Raw genomic sequence first — 23,171 nt, forward strand, 5'->3', positions numbered from 1 at the left:
CACAGGGATTCCATGGGAAGCAAGCCCAGCCACAAGTCCGCTTACCATTAATGGTGACACTGAGGAAGATGCCAATGATGAATTCTGCAATCTGCAATCGGTCTGAGGAGCCAAAAAGAAGATCCAGACCCTTATGGAACATGTCAAGTGCTCTGAGCCTCTCGTTCAGCTTTAGAAGAGAATGCCCAGCCCTGTAATAGCCCTGTAACAAAAAAAAAAAAATGCATTTACAGACACAATATTTGTCAATCATCTTACTCTAAATATTCCTTTAAGCAATTTTTTAAAACTTTATATTTATTGATTATTTATTACATTTGTACCCCACACTTTCCCACACATGGCAGGCTCAATGCGGCTTACATGGGAAAATTAGGTTCTTACCTTGGTAATTTTCTTTCCTTTAGTCATAGCAGATGAAGCCATTACGTATGGGTTGTGTCCATCAACCAGCAGGGGGAGATAGAGAGCACTCAACTTTTCACAGTGCCTCATGGCCACCTAGCTCCACTGCCTCTTCAGTATTTGAAGCCTCCAAAGCAGTATGGCAAACCGCAATGGGAATAACATGAAATTTCCTCACAGCGAACGATGGCCCCTTAACAAGGGCATGAACTCAAAAGGAGGGAATGAACACATTCTCCTGGAGGGAATAAACTCGTCCTCCTTATTGTATAACTGGAGGGGATACACGCAACCTCCTGGAGGGAATAAACTCATCCTCCAAAAAATAAACTGGAGGGAATGGACTCATCCTCCTTTGAGTGAACATGAATCCTGAAGACTGTTTTCCAACTTTCTCCCAAGGAAGGAACTTCAGGAAACAAGAACAGAACCTGAAACAGATTCACAGCATACAGACAATCATACAGGGAGGGCTCATGGCTTCATCTGCAATGACTAAAGGAAAGAAAATTACCAAGGTAAGAACCTAATTTTCCCTTCCTTGTCATCAAGCAGATGAAGCCATTACGTATGGGATGTAACAAAGCAATCCCTATATAGGGTGGGACACCACGCGCTAGCACTTGTGCTCCAAAACACGCATCCCTCCTAGCAGCCACATCCAGCCTGTAATGTCGGGCAAAAGAGAGCTTAGAAGCCCATGTTGCTGCACTGCATATCTCTTGACGAGAGAGTGCTCCAGTTTCAGCCCAAGAGGAAGAAATCGCTCTAGTAGAATGCGCCTTAAAGGCTACAGGCGGAGACCGGCCGGCAAGCAGATAAGCTGAAAAGATAGTTTCTTTGAGCCAGCGGGCAATAGTGGCTTTAGACGCTGGAGACCCTCTGCGAGGGCCTGATAGCAAAACAAACAGATGATCATAGATCCTGAAAGAAATAGTAACTCGCAGATACTGCAGCAGAGTCCTGCACACATCCAACAGGTGCAACTGCCCAAAAGATTCTGGAAACTCCTCCTTATCAAAGGAGGGCAAGAAAATAGGCTGGTTTAGGTGAAACACTGAAACCACCTTAGGCATGAAGGAAGGCACGGTCCGAACCGTGACCCCGGACTCTGAGAATTGCAGAAATGGGTCTCTACAGGACAGCGCCTGGAGCTCTGACACCCGTCTCGCTGAAGTAATGACCACAAGAAAATCGGCCTTTAGTGTCAAATCTTTCTCCGATGCTCGCCGAAGCGGCTCAAAAGGAGAAGCCTGCAGGACCTTCAAAACTAGCCTCAGGTTCCAAGCTGGACAGGGTGCTCGTACGGAAGGCCGGAGCCGAAGCACCCCACTAAGAAACCGTGCCACATCTGGTTGAGCAGCTAAAGACACGCCTTCAACCTTACCACTTGCACCCGCAGGGAATTATAGGCCAAGCCTATTTGTACACCATCCTGCAAAAAGTCCAGAATCGGCGAGACAGGAGCCCGCATGGGTGTGATCGCTTTTGAAGCACACCAAGACTCAAACTGGTGCCAAATCCTGGCATAAGCCACGGAAGTGGAACGCTTGCGGGTCTGCAGGAGAGTGGAAATGACTGTGTTTGAATAGCCTTTGTCCCTCAATTGCGCCCTCTCAATCGCCATGCCACAAGACCAAAGCGGCAGGCGTCCTCCATGGCTACCAGGCCCTGTGACAACAGGTTTGGTACCAGAGGTAAAGGAAGGGGAGCCTCCACTAGCATCTGTCGGAGGTCCGCATACCAAGGCCTCCTGGGCCAATCCGGGGCGATGAGGACCACTTCTCCTGGGTGCAGCCGAATCCGCAGGAGCACGCGCCCTATCAAGGGCCACGGAGGGAACACATATAGAAGGCCCGGAGGCCAGGGCTAAGTCAAGGCATCCAACCCTGCCGAGCGATGATCTCTCCGTCTGCTGAAGAAGCACGGGACTTTGGCATTTGAACTTGTCGCCTTAAGATCCATCACGGGCTTGCCCCATTTGGCACATATCTGCAGGAATACTTCGTCTGCTAGTTCCCATTCTGCTGGATCGATCTGATGCCTGCTTAGATAATCGGCATATACGTTGCTCTGACCTGCAATGTGAGCTGCCGACAGAAACTGAAGATGCAGCTCAGGCCAGTTGCAAATCTGTTCGGCCTACGCGGCCAGTGCTCTGCACTGAGTGCCGCCTTGTCGATTTATGTAGGCCACTGCTGTCGTGTTGTCCGACATCACTCTGACAGCCAATCCTTCCAGGGTCACTTGAAAGGCCAGAAGCTCCTGAAACACCGCTTTCAACTCCAGGCGGTTGATGGACCACTCAGATTCCTTGGGTGTCCATAGACCCTGGGCATACTTCCCCTTGCAATGTACGCCCCAGCCCTTCAGGCTGGCATCTGTCACCACTAGACACCAATCGGGGAACGCCAGCGGCATTCCTCGCCGCAGCATGCTGTCTGAGAGCCACCACTCCATGCTGAGTCGGGCCGCAGGGAGCCAAGAAAGTCTGCATTGATAATCCTGAGAAACTGGAGACCATCTTTGAAGTAGGGAATACTGTAGAGGTCTCAGGTGCGCTCTCGCCCAGGGCACCACTTCCTATGTGGCTGTCATCGATCCCGGCAGCTGGACAATGTCCCAAGCTCGCGGGCGGGGCATCCTCAGGAGCAGACGGACCTGATTCTGAAGCTTGCACCGCCTTAGCTCGGGTAGGTATACATAGCCCGAGTCTGTGTCGAACCTGGCCCCCAAATATTCTAGAGATTGCGAGGGGGTCAGGTGACTTTTGGCCATATTGACGACCCAGCCTAGAGATTGAAGTACTGACACCACTCTGGCTGTAGCTTGATAGCTCTCTGTTACAGAGTCTGCTCTGATGAGCCAGTCGTCTAGGTACGGGTGAACCCTGATACCTTCTCGCCTGAGCAAAGCAGCTACTACCACCATTACCTTCGAAAAGGTTCGGGGAGCTGTGGCGAGGCCAAAAGGCAAGGCCCGGAACTGGAAATGTTTTCCCAACACCGCAAACCTCAGAAACTTCTGGTGCGGGGGCCAAATTGGTATGTGCAAGTAAGCTTCTTTCAGGTCTAGAGACGTGAGAAACTCTCCTGGCTGTACTGCAGAAATGACGGAGCGCAGGGTTTCCATGTGGAAATGCCGCACTCTCAAGGACTTGTTTAATTCTTTTAAGTCCAGAATAGGGCGAAAAGACCCACCTTTTCGCGGCACCACAAAGTAGATGGAGCATCGGCCATAGCCGTGTTCGACGGGAGGCACCGGGGACACGGCCCCTAACTGAATCAGACCTTGCAAAGTCTCCTCTACCGCTGCCCGTTTGGCGGCAGAACCGCATCGGGACTCCACAAACACGTCTCTTACTGGGGCGTTGAATTCTATTCTGTAGCCATCTCTGATCAGGTCCAGAACCCACTGATCTGAGGAAATATTGGCCCACTCCTCGGCAAAGAGGGAAAGACGTCCTCCGATGACAGGAAGCGAGGAGGGGGCCGGCTCACCATCATTGAGAAGGTCGCCCCTGAACTCCAGGCCTAGAGCCGGTGGCTGCGGAACGCTTGTCCGAGCGAAAGGAGTTCCTCTGCTGAAAAACGGGCACGAGAAGTGAACCCAGCAGAACGCCCCGGGCGGTACCTTCTAGCTTCAAGGAAGCCAGGTCTATAAGAGGAGTGGACCGCCTGGCCCTTGGAGGAAGGCCTCGGCCTATCTTCGGGCAAGCGCTGGGGTTTAGGATCTCCCAGGCCCTTCACAATTTTCTCCAACTCCTCACCAAATAGGAGAAGGCCTTGAAAGGGCAACTTCACCAACCTTTGCTTAGAGGCCATGTCCGCTGCCCAATGTCGTAGTCAAATAAGACGGCGAGCCACCACTGCTACTGCCATTTGTTTAGCCGAAGCTCTGACAATATCATAAAGGGCATCAGCCAAAAAGGACAAGGCCGACTCCAGCCGCGGAGCCACATCCAAGAAGGGCTCCGCTCCATCTCCGGGCTGTTCCACTGCCTGCTGCAACCACGCCAGGCAGACTCTAGCAGCATAACAACTGCATGCAGACGCCCGAACAGTAAGACCTGCAATTTCGAAGGACCGTTTAAGTGCTGCTTCCAGCCTACGGTCTTGTATATCCTTCAGGGCAACTCCTCCTTCCACAGGGTGGGTAGTTCTCTTTGTCACCGCAGTGACTAGGGCATCTACTTTAGGCATTGCAAAGCGAGCCAAATACTCCTCACGCAGAGGGTATAATTGCCCCATAGCCCTGGAATCTTTCAAAGGTCCCTTGGGGTCAGCCCACTGAGCCGAAATAAGCTCTTGGATGGAGTCATGCAAAGGAAAGGCTCGAGCAGGCTTTTTGGTACTAGCCACCCTAGGATTCACAGAGGAGGCCGTGCCACTGTCAGGCTCTTCAATAGAAAGGACCTGTAGGGCATCTGAAATAAGCGCTGGCAGCTCATCACGGTGGAAAATCCTCACCGCGGAGGGATCATCCAGATCCTGTGGTAATTCTGCACCTGACTCTGGCTCCTCACACCACGAAGGCCTGCCAGAACTCTCCGAATCCTCACAGCCCGACCACGGGGGGGGGGGGGGGGAGGTGCACCACAATCTGAAGGGGAATTAGCCCTTCTACGCTTTTCTTTATGCCAATTATCAGGGAAAATAGCCTCAGCGGGCAGTCCCAGGCCAGAATCCACCGGGGGGGGGGGGGGGGGGGGGGGGAGACAATAGAAGGGGCCTCAGACGACCCTTGAGGAAGAGCTCTTTTCATCATGTATGCTTTAAGCAATAACAACAAAAACATCAGGGGAGAAAAACTCGCCCTGGGCACCCAGATCCCGTCCGGGGCTAGCCGCTCCCTGAATAGCCTCAATTCGAGGTCCCCCCCCCCCCCCACGGGCTCAGGGCTCTCCGTCTCTACGGAGGCTGCGCCATGCGGAGAATTCAAAATGGCGTCCGCTGCCAGCTCTGAGCGGGAAGAATCATCGCTCGCCATGCTCGGGCCGGCTCTTACACTTGTACAGCACGATTTACAGAGCCCTGCTGCTGATTTTTTGTTTTGTTACATTTGTACCCCGCGCTTTCCCACTCATGGCAGGCTCAATGCGGCAGGCAATGGAGGGTTAAGTGACTTGCCCAGAGTCACAAGGAGCTGCCTGTGCCGGGAATCAACCTCAGTTCCTCAGTTCCCCAGGACCAAAGTCCACCACCCTAACCACTAGGCCACTCCTCCACACCGGGAACAGCGCTTTACATTCGCTGCAGCCATCGCCGAAAACAGCGGGAAAATCCAAAATGGCGGTTTCGCGCCAAAATCGCCCCGATCGCGGGCCCACCCCGGAGGAGTTGGAAAACACTCTTACCTCAAAGGATCTAGCGTACAACTACGATCCTGCTGAAAATCAGGTCAAAAACCTCTGTTCCAGCATCTCTGCGTTTAAAAATGCGACACGACTTTTTTTTTTTTTTAACGCTGTGAGGAAAGCAGAGGTATTGAAGACTCCGGAGGCTCAGATGAGTGGGAAAGGCAGGGAAAGGCGAACCAATGTGCCTGCATCCACTGAGTGGGAAAGGACAGGGAAAAGCAAGCTAATATGTCCACATCCACGGGGGCATGGGTAAGGCAGGGAAAGGGCTGACCTATGTGCCTTCAAAGTGAAGCTGCTATAGCCTCTAACACCCCAGCTAACAACTGGCAAGCCAGGAGCCACCCCCAGGCAGATTTTTGATGGAGCTCGAAGAAGCTGCAGCCACCCTGCTTGGGGAGATAGAGAATACTGAAGAGACAGTGGAGCTGGCTGGCCATGAGGCACTGTGAAAAGTTGAGTGCTCTCTATCTCCCCCTGCTGGTTGATAGACACAACCCATACGTAATGGCTTCATCTGCTTGATGACAAGGAAAGTAACAATATAAATAAATTACAAAGTTGTAAGAAGAATATACAGTTTGTGGTAAACGCAAAACTAATGGGGTTAACGGAAAGTATATGTTTGGCAAATATAGTGAAATATTAGCATACAATCCAAGCAAAACATAACAATCACTTGAATTAGAGAAAACAGGCGTAAAGAACATTAATTTATTTATTCATTTGTGACATTTATATCTCACATTATCCCAAACAAGTTTGAGTTCAATGTGGCTTACAATAAACAGTATAGGATACATAACAAAGAATAATGCATAAGAAAGTAATTTGTTGTAAGAATTCAGTATCATAAACATACTGGGATAGCTATGGATGTTTAACATTTAGAAAATCTATTATGAATGAGAAATTGAACATGAAGCAAAGAAAGAGTTAATGGTAAATAGAGTAATAACCAATTCAGGTAATAAATAATTGTTTGAGATACGGTTGTTCTTTGTGAGGGTTTGTTTGAATAAGAAGAATTTGAGGATTTTGCGGACATTGGTAGAACGCTGATCAGTGAATGTGGCCGACTTTGTTTGTGAGATTCCTAGACGTGTCCACAGCGCACAGTTCCAGGAGTGTCATGCCATACTATTTGTAGGAGCTTATTTTTCCCAAAGCAGGAGCTTATTTAGTGGGATGTGCAGACACCCCCAGTTGTTTGAAATGCAAGGTAGGACGTTAACTCTTTTTTCCATGGTATCTGGCAGTGTACTCAAATTGCACAGTTCTGGAGAACCATTTTTCAATACTTATTTTCAGTATTGGGTTTCCCTTCTTGGGGTCCTTTCTGGTTCCACTAGGGAGTGGGGTCTGGAGGGCAGAGGGGACAAACTATTTGTTCTCAAATCCTGTATTCTGGGGAAGAAATGCATTCTTAAACACTGGCTGTTGGATTATCCACCCTGCATTTGGTACTGGAGAAATAAACGTCATACCTTAACAACCTGGGAATCCTTTGGAGCACATTTGTCACCTAAACGGCAACAGCGATTTTTATCGGTTTGGGGTGCTTATTTACAACAGGTATTTCCCATGACACATAGCCAAGTACTGAATCGTTTCACTATTACCCAGTGAGTGCTGTTTTATTTCTTATCTGCCAGCTCTTGGTGGGGAAGGGAGGTTAGGGGAGGGGGGGTTAACTGACTCTTTTTGATAGTGGTTTAGGGTTTGAAGAGCAAGGCACTGACCCAATGTTTATTTCTAGAATACATTTGTTCTCTTATTTAACTTGCTCTATGGCTGCTTGGAAGGTGGTTTGGGGTTGCTGCTCTATTGTATGGGGGATTTTATTGGTTTGTTTTATTAATATGTTTTAATAAACAGATTTTCATCATATTATTATGCTCTTAAGTGGTTTTTATTGACAGTCACTAGTTAGCAGTCCGAACTGGCTTTAATGAGGTTTTCTGCCTTTGTGCATCACTAGACTGCAAAAACCTCAGTGAAATGCATGACAGTTCGAAATGCAGAAGTGACATTCAGAGTTTTTTTGTTTGGTTGGTTCTTTTATTTTTTATAATATTTTTAGCATTCCAAAACAGTAAAAGTGTGTAATTTTGATGCGGTTCATCTAAGCCAAATGTCTAGAATGAATCTATATAGTTTCTCATAAATTTAGCAAAGTCACACTGATTTCATCATTTTCTTTTTTGTTATAATCACTTTAATTAACTTTTTAACAAACATAATTTCACATTTATGAGTGATAATACACAAATTAGAAATCACACTTAATCAAACATATAATAAACTAATAAGTTTCAACAAATTATGGACTTCAATATTAAGAAATCAGATCAAGATGTAAGATTACTTAAGTAGTCTAAAGGAAATAATTATATATTTTATAACTTTTACCCATGAAGCACATCATCATTTTCATATATACAAGAATCCCAATGTGTATCTCATCCCCTTCTGGACGGAAATTCAAATCAATCAATGCCTATAACATTTTTAACACATTCGCTTTGAGCCCAGGATGGAAAAGTGGAATTTAAAAGTTGATTGAAACATATTCATGGTCATGCGACCTCTCTTGTGGTTAACAGTGTGTGCTTCAATTCAAGGTCGGTTTTAACTACAATCGTGTCCAGTGTGGGAGAACCATTGTTAGAAATAGCCAATAGAATTAAAATTACATGGATTTTTAGAGATGCTGCCAATTTCTAACAATGGTATTATCCTTTTATAGCACTATATTAGTAGTAACTCCAATTGCAGACATCATTCAAGGTACATATGCTTTTTTTTTTTTTTTTAAATACACTTCTTTTTGGATCTACATGGTTATGGTGGGATGCAGTTTTCAGTTTAATCAGTTTTTACAGCTCTGTACAATTTCCATGTATTTATATAGTACACACTATTGATGTTTTGCTTTTATGATGATCATTTTCGAAGCACATAGGCTTACAAAGTTACATATGTGCTTTGAAAATTAGCACATATATGTAGTATTGTACTATTAAGAGAAGATTATTATGTTTTAAGTTATTAGGATGCTATATTTTACACTCATTTTTATTATTTATAGTTTTTTTAATTAAGTTTTGAATTTGTTCTACATTATCTCAAATTGTAAGCGATGCCCTTCTATAACAAGTTTTTATATATTTATTATTTTTATATATGTGGTTTTTACTAATATTATTTTATTAATACATTATCTATTTAACGGGGGGGGGGGGGGGGTTGCTCCTCATGCAGCCCTAACGGAGGGCGAAATGTGGCCATGTCGGGCACAAGTTTATAATCCTCTCAAGTGTTCCAATGTTATAGTAATAAATTGTTTACTATCTTTAACCATTCTTTAGTTGGTCTGAACCTTTATTGCACAAACATGGCATTGCTACTGACCAATGAAGAGCCAGGCAAAGTATTCTATTCTCTTGAAATATTTACAGAGCACAGCATTACAGGTTAGGCCACAGGTACCTTGAAATATGAATGATCATAGTGGATGCTATCCAGTGCAGCATAATATGCTTCTAGCCATTGGTCAAGATTGTAAAAAGCATTTGATCTGTTGCAGAACAGCACGGCCAAGTCTTTATGTGCATCACTGCAAAAATACAAAATAATGTGTTTCAATAATTTAAGAAATTTAAAATTGTCAGGAAATATAAATTCATCAATGAGAGCAATGTACATTAGGACAAACCTGGGATGTAAAGAAACAAGAATAGACACCAATATTTAAACTTACAAATATATATTACCTACATCTCTGGTTTCCAAACCTGTTCTGGAGTCACACCTAACTAATCTGGTTTTCAGGACACCTGAAATGCATAGGCTTGACAAAGATTTGCATGCACAAAGTCTCCAGGTATACAAATCTCTCTCATACATATTCACTGTGGCAATCCTGAAGACTGCCCTGGTTAGATGTGTGTCCAGGAAAGGGTTAGGAAACACTAGCCTATGCAGGCACATTTTAATGCATTGGTTCTCAGCCTAGTCCTCAGGACACACTAAGCCTGTCAGATTTTCAGGATACCTACAGTGAATGTGCATGAGACAGATTTGCATACAATAGAGACAGAGCATGCAAATTTATCTCATGCACGCTCACTGTGGATATCTTGAAAATACAAACTTACTTGGAGTGTCCTGAGGACTGGGTTAAGAATTCCTGTTTTAAGGCCCTGTTTACTAATCCGCGTTATAGGTGCACTAGCGTTTTTAATGCACATTAACCATGTACGTGTGTTAACCATGTACACACGTACAATATCCCTATGGGCGCCTACATGATTTGCATGCACATTCATTGTAGACCCGTTAAAAACCCTAACGCACCTTAGTAAACAGGGCCCTTAGAGTCTTGTAATAGTCTTTACACCCTTGTACATTTTTCATATTCTACTGTCTAAAAAAAAATAAAACTCAAAATGCATTACAGTAGGGCCTTATTTATTGATCTACAAATATATACCCCATTTTCAACATGAAAGAATAACTACAAGAATATGCAGAAAAGTAAGATTAAGAATAAGAAGCACTGATTGCATAAATCTTCACACACCTCCACTCTAGTGGAAACCCCTTTTTTTTTAGCAAAAACAGCCAGGAGTCATTAAGAATAAATATCTACCAATGTTGCACAGTAGATAGGTAACTTTTGCCCATTCTACTTAGCAGTAAAGCTCGGTGTTTCAGGTTGGTTGGGGGTCATCTGAAGAATGCAGGCTCTAAGTCTTGTAACACATAGTAATTTTATTAACAAGTAACCTATTGGACACTATTGGGCTCATTTTCGAAAGAGAAGGGCGCCTATCTTTTGACACAAATCGGGAGATGGGCGACCTTCTCCCAGGGTCCCCCAAATTGGCATAATCGAAAGCCGATTTTGGGCGCCCTCAACTGCTTTCCGTCGCAGGGACGACCAAAGTTCCCGGGGGCGTGTTGGAAGCGTAGCGAAGGTGGGACTAGGGTGTGCTTAACACATGGGTGTCCTCGGCCAATAATGGAAAAAAGAAGGGCGTCCCTGACGAACACTTGGACGACTTTACTTGGTCCCTTTTTTTTTTTACGACCAAGCCACAAAAATGTGCCCTAAATGACCAGATGACCTCTGGAGGGAATCGGGGATGACCTCCCCCTACTCCCCCAGTGGTCACTAACCCCCTCCCACCCTAAAAAAAAATTTTTAAATATTTTTTCAGCCTCAAATATCATACCCAGCTCCATGACAGCAGTGTGCAGGTCCCTGGAGCAGTTTTAGTGGGTACTGCAGTGCACTTCAGGCAGGTGGACCCAGGCCCATCCTCCCCCTACCTGTTAAACTTGAGGTGGTAAATGTGAGCCCTCCAAAACCCACCACAAACCCACTGTACCCACATGTAGGTGCCCCTTCATCCCTAAGGGCTATGGTAGTGGTGTACAGTTGTGGGGAGTGGGTTTTGGGGGGCTCAGCACACAAGATAAGGGAACTATACACCTGGGAGCAATTAATGAACTCCACTACAGTGCCCCCTAGGGTGCCCGGCTGGTGTCCTGGCATGTCAGGGGGACCAGTGCACTACAAATGCTGGCTCCTCCCACAACCAAAGGGCTTGGATTTGGTCGTTTCTGAGATAGGCATCCTCGGTTTCCATTATCGTCGAAAAATCGGGGACGACCATCTCTAAGGTCGACCTAAATGTGGAGATTTGGGCGTCCCCGACCGTATTATCGAAACAAATAATGGCCACCCATCTTCTTTCGATAATACGGGTTTCCCTGCCCCTTCACGGGGATGTCCTACGAGGACGCCCTCTGGAAAACTTGGGCGCCCCGTTCGATTATGCCCCTCCACGTTATACCTGTGTCTTTATAAAATACTAGTGTAAGCAGAAGAAATTGCATCTACCTTGCAGGTGCAGATAATAACAACCACCCTTGAGCAGGTATAAATGTCCAAACGTAGGTTGTGCAAGTAGGTGTGTAAATTAGTGACTGTTTTAATCTAGGCACATACTTGCAAACTCTTTCTACCTAAGAACCTAAATTTGGCTTCTAGAACCTCCCTCCCACATTTTCCTATGTTGTTGGTACACACATACCAAGATAGCCAGCTCCTCCCCTATCTAGGTGATGCACGAGGTCTGCCATCTTCAGACCAGGAAGGCAAGTAACCAAGTGATCCTCATGTCTACCAGTCACCCAGCTATCTACATGCCTAATGATAGGTGCCTTAACCCTTCCTTCCTGTGCAGAAGCCCCTGGAGACACATCTTCAGTGCAAGAGGATATTGCATCCTCTGGAGGGCAGGCTGTGGCTACAGGTTTACTTCCTGCTTCATTAGGGTGATGCTCTCCTTTTAGGTTATCTCCCTCCTCCAAGGCAGAACAGGGGCTGCCAGACTGAAGGTGTGACTTCTACTATGTCCCTGTAGGTCTCCTTGCATACCTCTGTCTGCCTCAGCTTCTCTAGGTCAAAAAAACTGACTTTCTCCAAGAGCTAAGTGCTCTTTGCAACTGGGGATTAAATCATACACGTGATATTCAATGTAAATGAAGTTTGATAGGGTTTCTCCACTATTGCACTGGCTGTCATTGGAGGCACAGATTTTTTTTTAATTAAGCTATATAGGTTTTAAATTAATACATGGCTAGGCTGCATTGTATATGCTCCAATTATTAGTATTTTCTCTGTATATTAGAAACTTGCATTAAAAAAAAAAAACAATTTTACATTTTCCTGATACCACAGGGATCAAATATAAGAAAGTGTTATCGTTATCTTTTTCTTATCGAGCTTCTAGGACTTAGAATTCTGAAGACACCAATCAAATGAAATGATTTTTCGTTGACTTTTAAAAAATTGTTTGATGGATTTTTGAACTGTTTTATTTGTTATTTTGTGTTATTTAGGGTTAAATGACATTTCTAGAATGTAGCAATGTCTAGTTTTACTCTTTTGCAATCTACTTTCAGCACTGAAAGAACAGGATGCCCCTTGACAATGTATGTGGAAGCTATCACCTTCTTAATCCAATGGACCACCATCACCTTAGACTCCGCATCAGAACATCAGAAAGGCTGCACAACACAATACATTCAACTGATGAAGCTGGCTCACATCCCTACCCCCACTATCTTCCTGAAAAACCAGGAGAGAAAGACTGATTCATGTGGAATGACTAAACACACAGCATCGAATGCCAAAATGTCACGAGGAGCAGCTGTCAGACTGAACAGCACCGGCCGCGCTCTCCCCAAGCCGCCCCACCTAAACAAACTACCAACTCCATCGGCAAAGAACAGGCTCCAAGATCAAACATTCCTCACCACCACCAAAGCCTAAATTTCCTCGGTTGCTGTAGCTTCAGAAATGTCATCTAGGCTGCCCAGCACTGGACTGTGCTTTTTCTTTTTTTATCTAAGACTTGTTCCCAGGAAGGCTCTCAAGGGCCCTCTCCTGTAAGTAACAAAAGAGGACTGAGACACATGCAGCCATATACCCCTGAAGGAGCATCAATGGAGGTGAGGAAGGGAAGATGGGGACCTGGCCCAACCAGGTCTACCACCCCATGCTATATACAGTGACCCAGTCTGGACTGCTTCATTATCTCTCTTTTTTTGTTGTTGTTGTTTTAAATAGTCAATGGGTGAGAAACCAATTTTTTAAATAACCTTCATTAACTCCCTCAAACCTGGTCTACTAAACTAGCCGCAGACTGCACAGGGTATGTCGCCTACCATACAATGTCATTAGTTCAGTGTTTCTCAGTCTCCAGGAGATGGCAGGTCAAAGCATACCCATATTTGTACTGGTCTGGTGGGAGGATATGAAAGACTGGCTTCAGCTACAAGACTTAAATAAAAACTCTACCCTACAAGACTCAAGGAAAACAGAAGTCAGACTCCTTCAACACTAACATCAGGTCCAAGCAGAGGAGACCTCCTACCACAGAGATCTTGCATGTTTGACCTGGAGAGTGGTGGGGGAGCATCCAGGATTGTCCCCCCTGTAGCAAGCCAGAGACTGCATCTTACTAGATGCAAGAAGAACAAGAATTGAGAAATGGACCTCTCAAAGAGAAATACTATATCCTCCATAAACTTAATCTGCAGAGGCACGAAGCCCTAAAACAGGTCCACTGTGTGGTCCTCTTTCAAGCCAACAAAGGTTGCAAAATACAAGTATCCCATCTAGCCTAATTATTTCAAAAGCCAAGGTTGTAAAAAAACTGGAAGGAATTTTCTAGGGAGACATATCCCCTTATTGCCCTCTACAGAGAATGGTCCAGGTAACGTCCAAGATGCCAGGGTGAACATGCACAAGGAACTGGATTCAAGCCATGATTCTACCAGCATATCCTTCCACAAAAAAAGCAAAGCAAGAGGCAATGGGGTTGAACTTACTCATCTTGGGATTTCACCAGGCTGATCAGAGGTCCACTCACAGAGATGCCCCACCTGACTCCTGATACAGCAAAGGTCACATCTACTAGTCTATGTTTCAGGGTTTAAAAAAAGAAAAGTGCGCTCAAAAAGTCTGCCTGTATGACAACAGTGTCAGCCACATGAACTGCTGCTAGATCCTGCAGGAAGAACTCCATCCCAGACCATATCTGATGCATTTACCAAGCTGATGAATCCAGACAACTAGGATGTTGCAAAGCAATCTTCAATTAGGGTGGGAGCAGAAAGGATGTCGCTCCAAAAGACACCTCTGATCTAGCCACCATGTCCAGGCAAAACTGCCTGGAAAACATATGCAGAGGACCAAGTAGCGGACTGACAAACGTCACACAACGAAAAGGACCAAGACTTCGCCCAGGAAGTCAACAGAACCGTGGTGGAGAGTGCCTTCAAAGAATCTGGAAGTTGCTTGCCTGAAAGAATATAAGAAGCCAAAATGGACTCTTTAATCACCCGTGCAACAGATGATTTAGAGACTGCTTCACCCCTCTTAGGGCCTTCTGAATAACACAAATGACACGAGTGGCAGAACTCATTAGAAACCTATAGGTATTGCAACAGTACACAACAGACATCCAGGAGGTACAAGGAGGTGAACTCTGCTAAGCAGTCCTCCCTCTTGAACGAGCGAAGAACATTGACCGATTTATGTGAAGCGCAGAAACTAAATTAGGTAAAAAGGAAGGAACAGTACAGAGACACCCCAGCCTCTGTAAAGGAGACGAACGATTCTCTGCAAGACAAGAACTGCATCTCAGAGATGTGCCTGGCTGAAGAAATCACCTCAAGAAACACTGTATTTCAAAGTGAGGTCCTTAACTTTAGCCTTACTCAATGGCTTACAGGAACCCTTTGAAAGGCTTAAAAAACAAGTTAAGGCTCCAAGAAGGGCAAGAAGTGCATAAAGGGAGTTTGAGGTAGCTAACTCTCTTAAAAAACTGGGACAACATTGAAATATGCAGCCAAGGAGGAATGAGCCAGATGACCACAATAACATGCCAAGGTGGGTACCTCAATCTGCAAGGAGTTGTAGGCGAGACCCTTCTTGAAACCCTCCTAAAAAAAAAAAATGCTAGAATGCAAAGTAAAGTTCACTGGAAGGGCGACATGACTCTTTCTGCACACCAGGCCTCAAAAACTCTCCAGACGCAAGCATAAGCTGAGGAAGTAGGTTGCTTCCAAACCTGCAGCAAAGTCATAATCACCTCCTCTGGATATCCTTTCCTCCTCAACTGCACCCCCTCAAGAGCCAGGCTGTAAAAACAACCTGGTATGGATTGTCTATGAGAATCAGTCCCTGAAAGAGAAGATATGAGAGTATGGGCAGCCAAAACGCTCATCCACTAGGAGTTCCACTAGATCTACAAACGGTTTGTGTGGCAATGATTCCTTTAAGGAGTGGCCTGGTGTGTGCAAATTTTTTTTTCGTGTGAGGAACAAGTTTTAAAAAACAACAATTTTTGGCGGCTATTGAATGGTTTCATGCAAACCCGCAGAAAAGATGGATAGTGATAGAGCAGGCTTTGATGGGTTTATGCCCACTGCAGTTTCTGATTTGGCTACCCCGGTGCGGCCGTTCTTTGTGTGGTACCTTATGTCCCTCTATAGCGACTACCTTGTATTATTGGGATGGATTATTTGATAAACCTGGCTTGGGTCTTTCCAAATTTTCTCCTGTTATTCATAATCCTCTTTTCCCGCCAGATCTTGGGCTGGGCCCCTTTCATAAGTGGTTTTCTGTGGGACTGGAGACTTTGGGTCAATTTTTTGATGATGGCAAAATGGTGCCTTTCGAAACTCTAGTGGATACTTATTCGATTCCTGCACAGGATACGTTTGCTTATGTACAGATTCAACATTTTCTTTCATCACGGGTAATTCAGGATCTGTTGATGAGGAGGGATTCTTTTTTGGAAGATTTGTGTGAGGATTCAAACTATTTGCGGGGTCTTATTTCTTGTTTGTACGCGTATCAGCGTGGTAAGATGCAGCCTCCTGTTGAACATCATTTGCATTGGCATCGGGAGCTGGGGTTAACATTGGGTGATGATGCATGGACAAGTTTGGAAGCTGCATCTTCGCGAGTTTTCATTTCTACTCCTTTTCTTGAAAATGCTGTAAAAGTCCTATATAGGTGGTATCTGATTCCTGTTCGTTTGCCTCATATGCATCCAACTTTATCGCCTCTATGTTGGAGGGGTTGTGGTCAGAGGGGTACTATGGGGCACCTCTGGTGGTCTTGTGTTAAGGTGCGTGCTTTTTGGAATGCCATTCAATATCGACTCCAGTGTTGGTTTTCCAAACCCATTCAGTGGTCCCCTGAATATTTTTTTATTTTTTTAGTAAACCTCCAGGTCTCACTATGCCTCAGTCATTGCTGGTTCATCATGCCATGTCAGCTGCTAGAGTCACACTAGCTGCTTCTTGGAAGTCCCCTCAGGTTCCTTCTTTGATTAAGTGGTTAAATAAGTTGTGGTATATTTGTGAAATGGAATGGCTGAGAGCTATTAGGGGAAAAAAACTCTCAGTGGGAGGTGGTTTGGTAACCTTTTATTTCACATTGTTCTTTTTGATTACAGTCTGCTGAAGTTTAAGGGGTAATTTGATGGGTTGTTTTTTTTTTCCTTTGAGTGGGTTGAGTTTTTGTTTTCTTAAAATTGTTATCAATTATGGAAGTTTCTTGGTTGTGTAATAATATATGCTTTTGGGACTTGTTCCCTCTTGGGAATTTTGTTGCTGTTTGCTATCAAATTTGTATTTTGCTGCATCTGTTACAGTCTTGGTTTTTTATAATGTCTCTAATTGTTTAATAAAGACTTCTTTAAATTTCAAAAAAAAAAAATTCTGTGAGAAACCATATAAAATCTATGAGCGACACTCCTAAAAACTATGAGCAATCGCTCATGTGCTCTGCTTAGAGAGAACATTCCTGTGCAGCCAATCCGGACCTACCAAAATCACCCACCCCAGATGAAAGAGAATTTTGTGGAGCACTCACCCTATCATGAGCCAAGGAGGGAAGATGTAGATCAATTCTGTCTCCACCCAACGATAGAGAAGGGCTTCAATTCCTTCAGAACCTAACTCTTCTTCTGCTGAAGAACCTTTGCATTGCTGCACAAAGCCATCAGATCTAGAACCAAGACAGCCACCCCCTCCCCCCACCAGCAGTCCATTATTACTTTTCTGCAGGTTGGGCCATGCTGCACTACGGAGATCCTGAACAGCCAACTGGTGAGGCAAAGCAAGGTAAGGTGATGAACTGGTATAGAAAAACTCCCTGGCCTGGTGCTTTGGGTCAAGAGAAGGACAGAAAAAGGTAGGAGAAAGAAAGAGAACATGAACAAAAAAAAATAACATGAAGAGAATGAGAAATGGAAAAACCTGAGCATAAAAATCAATTAAAAATGGGAGAAAAATAAGCTGGAAAAATTGGAAAAGCAAAAAAAAAAAAAATCACAACGCATTTAGATGAAAAGAGAATAGGAGGAGAGGGGACAAAGAAAGATGAGACTGACAAGGACACATGAAATTAGAGGGATAAATAGGAGGATTGAGTATTGAGGGGAGAATGAGAGAGTGGACAGGGTACGATGGATAAAAGAATGAAGGATGGGGATGAGATGGGTGATGGGGGGGGGGGAGGAGAAGAGGAACTGCTGGAAACCTTGTGCTATAGCTGATAACTAAGTCAAAGTAATAAATCATCTCTGGCACTGCTGTTAAGAGGGCCCTGGCATGCTGCTGACTGTGCACTTGAGCAAGGGGGACTGCTGACTTCTGGCCGCACAGTGCAGCTGTTCATTAAGAGCCTAATTTACTCAGCTTTCTTTTCCGTTGGAAAGAATAAGAAAATAAATTGTCTTAGTGAATTAGGCCCCAAGGGAGTTGCAACAAACCTCTAAGAGGATGCCCCCTCCTGCTCTTGAGCTTGGGTTGGGGCATCAGGGGGCGGGTTGGAGAACGAATGAGATGTCTTCGACTTGGCTTTGGATTTTGTTAAGGTGTCCCTAGAATGCCAATCCTTGGTTTTATATAACATCTATTCTTCTAATTTTTACAACAGTAATTTTCTTTAAGAAAATTGATGGATACCGTGCATCTTTATTTAAATTGTAATAATATTATTGGGGGAGACTAACACAGCTTATGATCCTACTATGGATAAATCCAATCCTAAACCTGAAGACAAGCTTAAAATTACACCAGAAGTCTATCACTGTTCTGCAATATTTTGGATTTGATAGATACATGGAGAATCTTACACATGGGCGACTGTGACTTTACTTGATTATCTCATGCCCACTCAACACAATTTAGAATCAGTTATATTTTCTAAAGTGTCTTCAACTGAAATTGGTCCTTATGGAAGAGTTTTTGCCCATGCTCTTATCAAGTTTTATTAGTTTTTACTATCCCACCTTACGGACAAGCCATCTAGGTGTCTTACAATCTATGTAAAAAAAAAAAAGGGGGGTACAAAGAAAGAATCCACTTAAAACAGATAGCAGCAGGGACGAGGTGGTAGAACTCCATTAGCGCTAGAAAAAGATGGGGGATAAACAGAAGAGGAGCTTGCCTGTCTTGTGCTAGGAGTCATCGAGGACCTTGCCTGCAAATAATATGGAATTAGCAAAATGCATCACTAAAAAAAGAAAGGTTTTAAGATCAACCTTGAATTGAGTGAGAAAAGTTTGTAAGCGAAGGTGTTGAGGCAAATTAATTACAAAAGGTAAGGCCCTTGAACAGAGAAAACGGACGCTCTGGTGTACTGGCGGATGATATCTACAGTGGTGGAAATAAGTATTTGATCCCTTGCTGATTTTGTAAGTTTGCCCACTGACAAAGACATGAGCAGCCCATAATTGAAGGGTAGGTTATTGGTAACAGTGAGAGATAGCACATCACAAATTAAATCCGGAAAATCACATTGTGGAAAGTATATGAATTTATTTGCATTCTGCAGAGGGAAATAAATATTTAATCCCTCTGGCAAACAAGACCTAATACTTGGTGGCAAAACCCTTGTTGGCAAGCACAGCGGTCAGACGTCTTCTGTAGTTGATGATGAGGTTTGCACACATGTCAGGAGGAATTTTGGTCCACTCCTCTTTGCAGATCATCTCTAAATCATTAAGAGTTCTGGGCTGTCGCTTGGCAACTCGCAGCTTCAGCTCCCTCCATAAGTTTTCAATGGGATTAAGGTCTGGTGACTGGCTAGGCCACTCCATGACCCTAATGTGCTTCTTCCTGAGCCACTCCTTTGTTGCCTTGGCTGTATGTTTTGGGTCATTGTCGTGCTGGAAGACCCAGCCACGACCCATTTTTAAGGCCCTGGCGGAGGGAAGGAGGTTGTCACTCAGAATTGTACGGTACATGGCCCCATCCATTCTCCCATTGATGCGGTGAAGTAGTCCTGTGCCCTTAGCAGAGAAACACCCCCAAAACATAACATTTCCACCTCCATGCTTGACAGTGGGGACGGTGTTCTTTGGGTCATAGGCAGCATTTCTCTTCCTCCAAACACGGCGAGTTGAGTTCATGCCAAAGAGCTCAATTTTTGTCTCATCTGACCACAGCACCTTCTCCCAATCACTCTCGGCATCATCCAGGTGTTCACTGGCAAACTTCAGACGGGCCGTCAAATGTGCCTTCCGGAGCAGGGGGACCTTGCGGGCACTGCAGGATTGCAATCCATTATGTCGTAATGTGTTACCAATGGTTTTCGTGGTGACAGTGGTCCCAGCTGCCTTGAGATCATTGACAAGTTCCCCCCTTGTAGTTGTAGGCTGATTTCTAACCTTCCTCATGATCAAGGATACCCCACGAGGTGAGATTTTGCGTGGAGCCCCAGATCTTTGTCAATTGACAGTCATTTTGTACTTCTTCCATTTTCTTACTATGGCACCAACAGTTGTCTCCTTCTCGCCCAGCGTCTTACTGATGGTTTTGTAGCCCATTCCAGCCTTGTGCAGGTGTATGATCTTGTCCCTGACATCCTTAGACAGCTCCTTGCTCTTGGCCATTTTGTAGAGGTTAGAGTCTGACTGATTCACTGAGTTTGTGGACAGGTGTCTTTCATACAGGTGACCATTGCCGACAGCTGTCTGTCATGCAGGTAACGAGTTGATTTGGAGCATCTACCTGGTCTGTAGGGGCCAGATCTCTTACTGGTTGGTGGGGGATCAAATACTTATTTCCCTCTGCAGAATGCAAATAAATTCATATACTTTCCACAATGTGATTTTCCGGATTTAATTTGTGATGTGCTATCTCTCACTGTTACCAATAACCTACCCTTCAATTATAGGCTGCTCATGTCTTTGTCAGTGGGCAAACTTACAAAATCAGCAAGGGATCAAATACTTATTTCCACCACTGTATGTAAGTGGGTATGGACTGAGTTGGAATTAGGGTATCTAAAGCCAGATAGATTTCATTGCAAATTTCCACTGAACCTCTACTGGAACCAAAGTTTTTGAATCTTTTTACAAGAGAAGTAAGGTGGGGGGGGGGGTGACAGGATTTGAGTTCTACAACAGAAATCATGTTAATCAGCCATTACTCTACTGGAATACAGCTAAAGCTGTACACAGAGACAAAATCATAGCGTACGCATCCCAAAAATAGAAAATGAGAAATGAAGAAAAAGCAAGTGAGAAAAGACAGGATTATATTTGGACAAAATTCAAACGAATCTCACAAACAGAACAGGCAGAACTGAATGAACTAAATCATCAGAGAGCCACCAAATCTCTGACCTATTACAAATACCAACTTATTTTTACATGGCAGTAAAAGTGGCAAGCTACTAGCCCAATTAGTTAAAACAAGCAAGGCCACTCAAAACTTTCACAATTAGAAGACACAAGAGGACAAAGAGTAGGAATTAATGCAATTTTCAGGCAATATTATGAGACTCTATACATGTCCCCTGTTGACAACACACTGGATAGATCATTACTTAATACTTCTATTTCAGATGGAGAACTTTCTCTGGCTATACAACAGAGCGCGTTCCAAAAGGCTCCAGGTCCGGATAGGTTCCAAGCTGAATTCCATACAACCTTGCAGTAAAAGATTGGGGCTCTCATTGTTAAATCTGTTTAATCATACGGTTCAATTTAAAGTGATGTCAGAGTCTTTGAAGATTGCTCAAATGATAATATTATTGAACCTGTTGGGCCCCGAGGTTGTAAAATGGCAGCTGTGCTATGCGCGTGATCAGAGTCTGCTGCTCACTGCGAGTCGGCGCCGATAAAATGGCACCCATTCTCACGCTCTGCTTCATCAAACTGCGCATGCGCCCTACCAGAGAGCCAGAAGACTCTGGCGAATTCAGACGTTGCACCAAATCCGAAGATGTGCCGCCACTGACTATTTCCTCTGCATACTGAGGGATTCCCAGCTTCCATGCACTGCAAAGTCCCAATGCCGGCCAGCGGGTCCCACAGAGGGAACACTGCTTAAACTGCCTCCGCGGGAGTCGCCATTCACCCCAACTGTCAGAAGCGCAGCACAACGTGTCCAAAGCAGCGAGTCAGTATCCTTTCCCTGTACCAAGTAGTACTTGCAGCCCAGCCCACCAAGCAGTTTTTTAGTCAAACTTTAGTTGGACTTACCACTGCCAGCTGCTCCCCCCCCCCCCCCCCCCACCCCTCCCAAGCTCACAGTCTTCACAAGTATTAACACAGATGAGAAAGGCTCAGGGCTGAAAAATGTGTCCCACGCTCTCTAACAAACCTCTTTCCTTCTCTCTCGCCCCTCCCCCCCCCCTTTTTTTTTTCAGGTTGCTGTGCTGGACAAGAAGAGTTCCACAGGAAACAGGGGACAGGTGGGAAGAAGTAAATCCACATGGCACCAGAGACAAGAATCTGAAGACCTCCAGAAATGATTCTGCAGACTCAAGCAACCTGCAAAGCTCAACTGGGGACCAGTTGACCAACTGGACCAGGAGCAAAGCACTCAGAATCAGAGGTTGAAAAGTATGGCCATTCACCTGTTAGAAACGGAAAAATACTGAGGAGCTGGACTGGATGCCAAGAGAAAGATATGGAGATATGTCTCAACTCAGTTTCCATCTGCTGGTTAGTGGACACAACTATCCCAAAGGTTCTAGAATAGTGGGAAGCTACGTAATAGAAATACTGTTATACTGTAGCAGTGCCACTAATTACGGCAGGAGTTCTTTAGAAAGAAAGACTTGTTTTTACATCTCTTCTGCCAAATTGCCAACATGAAGTACAGAACTCCTGAGGAAGCTGGATCCTGACCTAGAACAAAAAAAAGAACAAGTAGTAGGGGTTTGATCTTTTGCTTCCTTTTCACCTTAAAAAAAAGTAAAGTAGAAGAGGTTTCTGAATCCTATCACCCATGATGGTCGGAATTTGCTGTGGTAGAGGACAAAGCATGTTCCTTCATCTGAGGTTGGAGTTCCTACAGAGACGTCGTCCCAGGTTGTGCATAAGTACATAAGTACTGCCATGCTGGGAAAAGACCAAAGGTCCATCAAGCCCAGCACTCTGTCTCCGACAGCGGCCAATACAGGCCCCAAGAACCAGGCAAAAACCCAACATTTAATAACGATCAATGGACTTTTCCTTCAGGAATCTGTCCAGACCCCCTTTAAACTCAGCAAGGCAGTGATAACTTAATGGAAGATAAAACGGAAATGTTATGATTGTTTGGAAAGTTGAACATCAATAAAAATGATTGAATATATAAACTCAGCAAGGCCAGCTGCCGTCACTACCTTCTCCGGCAATGAGTTCCAGAGTCTAACCACACGCTGAGTAAAGAAAAACTTTCTCCAATTTGTTTTAACTCCAATTTGTGGTGATTTACAGGCCAGAGAGGAAGTTCCTAACTGAACGAAAGGAGAAGTGTTAGGAGATTTAAACTATGAGGGGACTCAAAATAAGCAAAGAACCTTCAGAAA

The 23,171-nt window shown here is 44.7% G+C and overlaps 1 protein-coding gene across 1 annotated transcript in view; it reads right to left on the reverse strand.

The window, feature by feature from the left end:
• The window catches only part of TRANK1 (tetratricopeptide repeat and ankyrin repeat containing 1), a 222,299-nt gene that overhangs the window by 156,997 nt on the left and 42,131 nt on the right, over positions 1 to 23,171 (reverse strand). The window contains exons 3-4 of the mRNA XM_030205498.1: positions 9,257 to 9,383; positions 46 to 202 (exon numbers count right to left, since the gene is read on the reverse strand). Of these exons, the coding sequence (XP_030061358.1) occupies positions 46 to 202; positions 9,257 to 9,383 (284 nt within the window). The remainder of the gene's footprint in view (positions 1 to 45; positions 203 to 9,256; positions 9,384 to 23,171) is intronic.

Source organism: Microcaecilia unicolor, chromosome 1 (assembly GCF_901765095.1).
Source record: "Microcaecilia unicolor chromosome 1, aMicUni1.1, whole genome shotgun sequence".
Lineage (NCBI taxonomy): Eukaryota > Metazoa > Chordata > Amphibia > Gymnophiona > Siphonopidae > Microcaecilia > Microcaecilia unicolor.